Below are 9385 nucleotides of genomic sequence, written 5' to 3' on the forward strand. Positions count from 1 at the left end.
TTATTTCATAGAATTATAATAAACATTCATTTAAAAAGCGTTCAGAGGAAAACATGTTTCAGAAATGTCAGCTGAAAAATGTTACACACAGAACATAACATCTGTATGTTTAATCTGATTAATTCCTTAAAATGAATACCTTGTAGTGGATATACTTGGCAAAAAATGTATGTACATTAAAAATGTTGGTATATCACGATACTATCTGTATTATCTAGTACCATCAGGTACCATTCAGTGTTATCTAGTCTCACCCCCTTATCTATCAGATGACCCCCTCCCTAAGGAATTAAGTGATCTTTCTAGTCACATAGGGAATAGGTAGGACTTACTAATCCATCCATGAAGGCTTTTATCTACTGTCATGGATAAGGCATTTGGGTCTAACAGAAAGTCACGCATTTTGGGGGACCCTGGCTGGGGTGGGCAAAGGGGAATGGGCACGGTGTTGAGACCTCAGCAGAGGTCTGGGGGCCTGACAGACAAAGATGGGAATCCCACTCTGTCACATAATGGCTGAGTGATATTGAGAAAGGCCCTGCTCCCCAACCTTCAGCTTCTGCGTCGCAAATTGGCAATTTGAATAAAGAGCCAACAAAACACTTTTCCTTCTCTGTGGACAAGTTCCTAGCCCCATTTACCTGGAACCCTGCCAAAGGTGGAACGTCAGCTGTACTACTAGGCAGCGTTGCTTCTAGTGCAAATGAGTACTGATTGGTAAACTGTGTCTAGACAGGAAGGGCTATGAAAGAACTATAAATGATTAGTGGAAAACCACGGCCTTTGGGCTACCCTGAGTGCAGTGGTCATTGCTCTTGTAACTGGTCATTGCCCTTGCTGGGATCCTGGAAACTTTGTCTATGGGACTGTTATAAGATTTAGGACGTGGGGCTTCTAAGTCAGGGGGTTCCTACCCATTGTGGTCTCATTCTCTGCACCTGAGAATGTCACCTGGGTGGGCCAGAGAATAGCTCTGGACGCTGCGTGGTCCCCTGTGAGAACTCTTGGTGATGAGAAACACCTGAGGCTACCCTGCTGGCACAGTGCATCTCCTGTCCCTGAATCCTTCTAGGCAAAGCCTATGTCAGGGATGGCGTGTTTGGGTCTTGTGAGTCTGTCTGGTTGAGCCAAGAAGACCCCCAGAGGGGCCACTGTAGGAGATAATAACAATAACCACCTCCTGGTGTGTGAGGATTCAATGAAGTTATATAAACAGAGGTGTTGCTATAGGATGTGACAAGTGTCAGCTCCCTTCTCTCCATCCCAGAAAAAATACCTGTCTTTGGGCTCTTCCACTCGTTTTTTCCTTGGTGGAGAAAGGCTTGTCTCTGGCTTCCAATCTGAACAGTCAAGCCCTTTTTCCTTCTTCTTTGCTTTTACTCTTTCCTCTCCTTTTTCTCCTTTAGGGGGTGCTGGGGAGTATAAAAACAAAATGGTAACATTGTTCCTTAACTCTCTGTCTCAGCCCAACCCAGGACCTGGGGAAGAAGGGGCAAAGGTCAGGGACTGAGCTAGCCTCCACCTCCCCCAACAAATACCTGTTTAGAAACAAGCACATATCCAATATGCACGTGTGTGTGCAAACCGAAGCTCACACATGGGGACAGAAAGACCTTTGCACACACCTATGCACACATTCCTATCAATGTGTATATACAGATATGTACAAACACACAAGAACACAGATATATATACACAGGAACATGTACAGGAAAACCCACCCATCTACAAATCTCCCACTTGTTTAGACAAGCACTGGCAGTCCCACTAGAGGCCATCTGTCACTTATTAAGTCATTCAACAACCATACGCTGAGTGCCTGTTATAAGCTGGGCACCGTCCATCCAGGTGCTGGGAGGAAAACTTGGCCCAAGCGACCCTGCCCCTCTCACCCAGCAGCTGCTTCCAGTTTCTGATGAGGACTTTGGCCAAGGACACCACCTCCTTGTCAGAGCAGTGCTTGCGGACCCCATTCACGGCAACTCCAATCCTGGTGGTCTGCAAAGCGAGAGGGTTAGTGGCTGGTCTGGGAATTAGGACCCACTGGACTGGCTGCCCTAACTGGCAAGACCTGCCCCAGCTCAATCACCCCCTTCCCCTGGCGCAGCCTCTCCCGAGTCCCAGCCTGGACCTGTGGCTGAGGTAATAACCCTGACCTTATAACTGAGGCCCTGACCTGCTGTCCTGAGTGAAGGCCCAGCGCCCTGCAGGGATGGGTAACTGCGGCTCTGGTGAAAAGCTGGAGCAGTGGTGGTGGGTCTGGCTGATGACCAGGACTCCTCCCTATTCTCTGTCCCCTGGTGTCTTTGAGTTCAAATTTCAGCTTAAGACACAGCTCTGGCTACTACAGCTTGGGTATTGCTGATTTTTCAGGGCTAAGAGCTTCTGGTAAAGTTTGGGGGCTACATGGGTAACACATGGAGGATCTAAAAATGGGGGGCTTTTCCCTCTCCCTGAGTCACTGGCCTCTTGGATCCCACAGGCCCAGGGCCTTGGGAATTGGGGTACACAAGGAAAGCAAGTCAGTCTTTCCCCCAGACCCAGAGGGCCCCGAGGGCTTAGAAGCTACCCTGCCATCATCTAAAGGCCTGGGTTCCCACCCCCAGAGTACCTCAAGATCCCATCCTGCCGCCTTCCCTTCAGAAATTCCTCCCAGACCCCATCCTTGGAGGGTTCCCCCTAAAGGGTCTTTCCCTACCCCACAAAGTCACCCTCCACTCCAGGCACTGCCCATCCCCACCCACCTGGAGTAGCTGGATGGACATCTGCCAGCTGTTCAGCTTCTTCAGAAGGTCGAGGGCCCCTTCCTGTGGGAGGCCACAAGGTGAGGGCTGAGGCCCGTGGGGTCTGCCCCAGGCCCCTCTCTGACCGTTGTGTGGTCTCAGTGGGAAGGAGGGTGGCAGGAGGTAGGGAGGAGACTCTTCCAGTGACAGGATACAGGCAGCCAAGTGGTCGAAGAACAGAAGGAGAGAAGGAAAATCTTCTGCCCCAAACCAGCTCTCTAACTTCACCTCCCACCACCCAGCTGGGTTCAAGCCCCTCTGAGCAAGGGTCCAGCCCTACCCACTCACCCTGACCCCCAGCCATTGGTTCTGCTGTTCCTTCCACTGGGCATTCTCTTCCCTTCCCCATCTCTTCCTCTAAAATTAATTGCTTCATGGCTTATTGCTTCTGCTTTTATGTCTGTATATGCCTCCCCTCACTTCCCAACTGGGAACGTCTGTAGGTTGAGGACTGTGGCTTTTTCTAAACAGCTTTATAGAGGTATAACTGACATACAATAAAACGCACATGTTGTAGGCTACAATGTGATGAGTTTTGACATACATATACTCCCCTGAAACCATCACCACAGTCAAGATAAGGACATAGTCAGCATCCCCGACATATCCCTTGTGCCCCTTTGTCACACATCCCTCGCTGCACCCCCAACCCCTCTAGATGAGCTTGCATTTTGAAGGATTTTATAGAAAGTGACTGTAATGGAATTTCATATCTGGCTTCTTTCACTCTGTAATCATTTTGAGATTCACGCACATTGTAGCACAGATCCACAGCTCCTTTTTTTTCTGAGTTGTTTGCCATGGCCTGTATATACCACAATTTGTTTATCCATTCACCTGTTAATAGCACTGTTAGGTAGTTTCCAGTTTGCAGCAATTACAAATAAAGCTGCTGGGAACGTTCATGTACAAGTGTTTGTGTGGACATGTACTTTCTTTTCTCTCCGGTGAAGAGGACTGTTTAATCTCTGAGACCTCCGGGTTCAGCATGCTGAACTCATCACTCAGGGAGCATCTCCCTGAGTGAGTGAATAAAGCAGAAAGCAGAAGGCAGGGGGGGAGAGTGGGAGGGGAAGAAAGGAGACTCGGATGTGAAAAGCTGTTGGCTGCCAGGCCCTGAACAACCCCTGACCCATTTCAGCCTTCTCTTTCTTTCCACCCACTTCCTAGAAGCCAGCCCCGGTCTCCGGTGCTGAGATGGGTTCCCTGGGGAGCAGCAGCTGACTGTGTTCTGTATGCCCGAGTCCTGGTCCCACTGTGCACTGCCAGCCACCAAGCCCCTCCCTATTAGTCTTCCTGGGCCACATCCCAAGGGCTGCCCTCTGTCAGTCCTCAGCCTCCCTTAGAACTTGGGTTCATAGTCTGTTTTCCAAGGTGTGACCTGCGGATGTGTGTGCACGTGAACTTGTGGGCATATAAGCCTGCATGTATCACTAGTTAAAGGCTTATTATCTGCTGGACACGGTTCTAAGTATTTTACATGCATTATCTCTTCTAACTCTCTCAATGACCCCATGAGGTAGGTCCTATTACTATTCCCATTTTTACAGAATCATTATCCCATTTTCAGAGAAGAGAAATAGGAACTGAGCTGGGATTCAAACTTAGGCCCTTTGGGTTCGACCCAATATACAACCATGTAGGTAGGTATGGACGTAGGTCTGGCTAGACGTGTGCAATCATGAAATATCAACATGGGTAAGTGCAGTGGTATGTTGGTCAATGTTTAACAACAAGTTCTCAAAGAAAAAAAATTGATTTGTAGTGTTTGCCCATTTCTGTGGTGTCAATACTCCTCCCATGGCCAATGTCAAGATACCAATATGCTGTGACTGACCTGAAGGAGGTATTGGGAAGAGATGTGTGATGTGAAACCATATTGATATAACAGAAGCAGATAACCTCCAGACCATAGATGACAGTAAAATACAATAAAATAATAAAGAAGTGATGATTTTGGAGTATTTATGACCTTTGTTTTTTGTTTTTTTGTTTTTTTTTTTTTGCGGTACGCGGACCTCTCACTGCTGTGGCCTCTCCCGTTGTGGAGCACAGGCTCTGGACGCGCAGGCTCAGCGTCCATGGCTCACGGGGCCCAGCCGCTCCGCGGCATGTGGGATCCTCCCGGACTGGGGCACAAACCCGCGTCCCCTGCATCGGCAGGCGGACTCTCAACCACTGCGCCACCAGGGAAGCCCTATGACCTTTGTTTTTAATATAATTTATTTAATTGTAAACGTATAATTTAATGTTAAAAATAATGGCTGTATTTAACAACTGGCTTGCAAAATTCCTGAAAGTTCAACAGTGTTAAGCCAGTTCCAGCTCACCACTGGGCGTGTGCCTCTGCATGTCACACTGTATAACTGGGTCATGTTGGAGAACAGCCGTGAGCCTGGGTTGTAGCTGGATTCACAAAGCCTTGTGCAAATGTTGCCAGCTGTGTCTCTCTGCATGCACGAATGGGATGTTCAGCCGGCAGTATCTCTGGTCCAGGTGGGGAGCTGCTGTGTGTACGCTGCTCGAAGCATCATGTGTTTATTTGTCTTTGAGGGATGATGGCCGTGTCATAACATGTCTGAACATGTAAGTGTGGCTGTCTGCTAAGTTTGTAGATTTGCATGTCGGGGTGTAGCTTATTGTATGTATGCACACGTGTAGGCATGTGTGTAGTTGTTTTTGTGTATCCTTCTGCAAATATAATGGTCAGTGTGTCAGTCATGCCAGGGTCAGTAACCACGTCTTTTATGTAGTTATGTTCATAGTTGTGTGTGATATATGTTCATATATTGTGTGTGGCTGCATGTACGTAGTTATGTTTGTTGGGTGTGATCATGAGGATGTTTGGCTGTAAGTCTGAAGCTGTTACAGTTGCTGTGCGCTCCCAGCATCTGACAAAAGCTCTAAGTTGCTGGGACTTCAGTAATTGGCAGTAAACCCCGGGCCTGAGCTGCAACGTGGAAGATCCGTCTTATTACAGGAAGTGTGTCCTCCTCTCCCTAACCACCACTGGGCGGGCCCACTTTCGCTCCCAGAGCAGGCCCCACCTTTCTAGGTCACATGCCCAGAGCTCTGTGCCCACCCAGATGCTGCCAAGAACCCAGGCGCAGACGTGGCTGCAGACTGGCTCTGTGCTACAGGGACCCTGAGGCCAGACTTGCATCTTTCCTGGAGAAAGCTCTGGGTACTTCCACAGGAATCCTCACCAAGGGACATCATTTCCTCTTCCCATTTCGCAGAAGAGGAAATCGAGGCCAGAGAGGGAAAATAGAGCGGTGGGTCTAGGTCCATAAAAGGAGTGAGGGGAGGCCGGGGCAGGTCCCTTCCTCCTCAGCCAAGCTGCCTTTCTCAGGTCTCCTAAGCGGCCCCCACACCCCTCACGCAGAGGTCCAGAATCTCCTGGCCCAAACCTCGGGTCAGCAAGGGGCAGGGCTGGGATAACCCGTCTACTTGAGTTTGAATTTGGTTCAGGAGCCCCGGCTTGGGCTTGCCGCCCCCAGTTGAGCCTGATGACTTGAGGCTCAGTTTCACTGACTTTGGAGCATCCTGGAATGGGGGCTCCCAACACTCTGCAGGCTTGTGTGTTTCCTCTGGCTGTGCAAAAGCAGGAGTCACTCTCGAAGCCTTCCCAAGCACCAGTCCAGGTCTTCCTAAGGGTTTCACATCTCTTCCACCCTCACCACCACCAGCAGAGACAAAAATCCAGTGACATTCCTTCCCAGGAGGTAGGTAATCTCATCTTCTTACAGATGAAGAAACTGAGGCTCTGGTCTTTATATGGACACCAACTCATTACTGCCCATGTCTACGGGAGAGCTCCCTGACACTCCATGGATCCAGTGACCTCTCCCTCTCCCCTGCTCTAAAACCACCCTTAGGGTCCATCCCTCTCTCAAGCTCCTAGGATTACAGAATGTGCTGGAAACGCAGGTCCTGCTCCAGCATATGCCTACAGATGGTGGGAGGAGGAGGGCTCTGGGACAGGGCAAAGTGAGGGACCTGCCTGCTCGCCTACCCTCCTCTCTCTTCCCTCTCCTGGTGAGCTCCAGCCCTCTCCGTCCCAAGGCCAAGTTTGCTTGTCTAGGCAACAGGGCGGCAGCCAACTTGAGGCAAAGATCACAGGGAGGATCAAATATTAACTTCAAGTCGGCCCGCGCTGAGACCTCCTGGCACTGAGCGCTCAGGGATCCGCAGGTAAGGCCTCCATCTCTGATTCCCCGCAACCTCCGGGCCCCTCTCTCGCCCCCGGCCTCCTCCGCCCCGCAGCCCAGGCCTGCAGCCGGTCCCCCTTCCCCCGCCCCGCGGGCCCCATGGGCGCAGCGGCTGCCCGACACCTGTTCGGCCCCCGCCCGCCTGGGCCCCAACCCTCGGCCAAGGAGAGGGAGAGTTGCAAACAGAGCAGCTCCTGGAGCCTCAAGCTGTGGGGTTGCGGGATCCGAGGCCCTTCGCTTTTCTCCGCCAGATCCATTCCCGGGGTGCGGCGTAGACGCGGCTCAGCACCCCTCATCAGTTCAAGTTTCTTTGCCCCTTCTCGGGTCACCCAGGATTTTGTTTTCCCCAGTCTCCGGCTCCCCCGTCCCGCAGTCACCGCCGCTCCCTGGGCTTTGCACACGCCGAGTCCCGGGGCTTCGAAAGTCCTTTTCCAGCTGCCGGTCTCTTCACTCTCTTTCCCGGGCCCTGCACAAGCTACCCAGGGGCCCCAACCCTGTAGGTCCAGGCGTACGTGCACAAGCCCAGTTTTTGGGGCCGGCACGGTCCACCCCGGAGCCCCGGGCCATGCACACGCCCACCCCGAGGTGCCAGCAGTCCCCAAGGGGCGCTGAGCCCTGCCCCGGCCGTGCCTCCCTCCGGTCCCCGAGTCCCGCACGCGCCTCCCGGGCGTCCAGCCAGCACGGGCCCCCGGGACTCCCGGGCTCGCACGCGCCGCGCCTCCCGGGGGCTGGGGCTGTGGCCCGAACTCTGCAGCCTCACCGTGTTCTTCCTGGCCACCATCTTCTCCAGCTTCTTGGCGATCCTCAGCAGCTCCTCTTCCTGGCCCATGTTGGCCCGCGACGCCCGGCGGGACGAGGGGCGCAGGGGCGGCAGCCGGGTTTCGGGTGCAGGAGGCGCAAAGGCTGAGGGCGCGCAAGCCGCGCGGGCCCCAGACGCACCCGACACACACGCCCGGCGGGGGCGGGGCTCTCCCCCCACACCCCCTCGGCCGCCTGCCTCCCGGCAGTGGGGGAGGGGTGGCATGCACTAAATATAGACTTCAAGGACTCGCCGGGGCAAAGATTGCCTGCGCCCGCCAGTCGGGCTACCCGAGAGAGGGACGAGGCTGCGAGAGCGGGCCCTCCACCTCGGGCCGGTCCTGGGGCGCCGGGAGCTGAAGGGAGATTTGGGAAGGAGGGCTCTCTGGCGAATGGGGAGGCCGTCGTCCCTGGCCACAAGAGGCTGTTGCGGCGAGGAGGGCACCCGAGGGTGCCCTGGGAGCTTCCAGAAGAGTTCTGGGCTCCCGTGTCTCTGCACCGTTGCGGCTCACAGCCGGCCGACCTAGTTCATGCCTATGCCCAAGTGGAGGCAGTTTGGTATGCTTGAATCACATTATTTTGCATGATCATTAAATCCAATTTTGTCCTACCCTGTGCTCACTATTCGTGCACACGCGTGTATCCAGGCCCACTGTTGCCCTCAAATTTGTTTGTTACAGTGAGGTTTTGCATTTCTAACAAGCTCTCCGAGTGCTGCTGTTCCCACGGACTACACTTTGAGTAGTGAGGGCTTGGGAAATTCTTAAGCGCACCAAACTTTGAGAAATCCGTGTCCAGGTGCATGTGCCCCTTATTTAGTCGGGGTCAGGACACTGCCTCCCCAGTGGGATTGGATCTGGAAGGGAGGAAACAGAATCATGCCTCCACAGCTGTGCACACATCTGTGTTCCTGTGGAAGGACCTTCCAAGTGTCCCCAGCAGACCCAGATCCCTTCCTCAACGTGAGTTTAATTGATAGAAAATGACCTGTGTGTGTGTGGAGTGTGTGTGGGGGTGCTTATGGGCCTGGAAGGGAGGCATGCAAAATGGTCCGCTGTGTGTGGGGATGGGAAGTTGTGGCTTGGAGTGTTCATTGAAATCTCCAGACTTTCCTGAGAGGAACTTAGAGAACCTCATCCTCCATCACAGGGTGGACTCACCTGGCTTCTGATGACAAATTGAAATTAACACAGAGTGATCACAATTCAGGCATACAAAAATGGAGTCCGATTAAAAAAAAAATGGAGTCCGGTAGCAGTTGAGGATCTGGTTTCAGACACATCTCTGCATCACTGAAAACCTGAACTTTCTTTGAGCTGTACCAGATCCATGGACATCACCAGAGTACTCAGAACAACACTTGCCAGCTGCAGACCTTATGGTCTCAAGGTCTCCCCTTGAAATTATTTAACCATTTCGGACCCCAACCAATCCTTATTAAATAAGCACCTTTACTTCTGGCCAGCTCCGATTGTAATTCTTGACAAACAACTCCTGTAACTAACTGTAACCTTGCGGTTTCTGCCTTCATAAGCCTCCCCATTTTGTAGTCCTGCAGAACACAATTGAAGAGCTTATATATATTATATATAT

General features: G+C 52.3%; 1 protein-coding gene across 2 annotated transcripts in view; it reads right to left on the bottom strand.

Annotated features, from left to right (window-relative positions):
* TCEA3 (transcription elongation factor A3) overlaps positions 1 to 8296 on the bottom strand; it is a 36983-nt gene extending 28687 nt beyond the window's left edge. Inside the window, exons 1-4 of one of the 2 annotated variants that reach the window (XM_060015884.1) lie at positions 7755 to 8296; positions 2745 to 2831; positions 1893 to 1998; positions 1277 to 1412 (exon numbers count right to left, since the gene is read on the bottom strand). In XM_060015884.1, coding sequence (XP_059871867.1) covers positions 1277 to 1412; positions 1893 to 1998; positions 2745 to 2831; positions 7755 to 8018 — 593 coding nt within the window. In that variant the 5' untranslated portion in view covers positions 8019 to 8296. The remainder of the gene's footprint in view (positions 1 to 1276; positions 1413 to 1892; positions 1999 to 2744; positions 2832 to 7754) is intronic. The other variant, XM_060015892.1, reaches the window with a different exon arrangement.
* Positions 8297 to 9385: the final 1089 nt, after the last annotated feature.

This window comes from Delphinus delphis, chromosome 1 (assembly GCF_949987515.2).
Source record: "Delphinus delphis chromosome 1, mDelDel1.2, whole genome shotgun sequence".
NCBI lineage: Eukaryota > Metazoa > Chordata > Mammalia > Artiodactyla > Delphinidae > Delphinus > Delphinus delphis.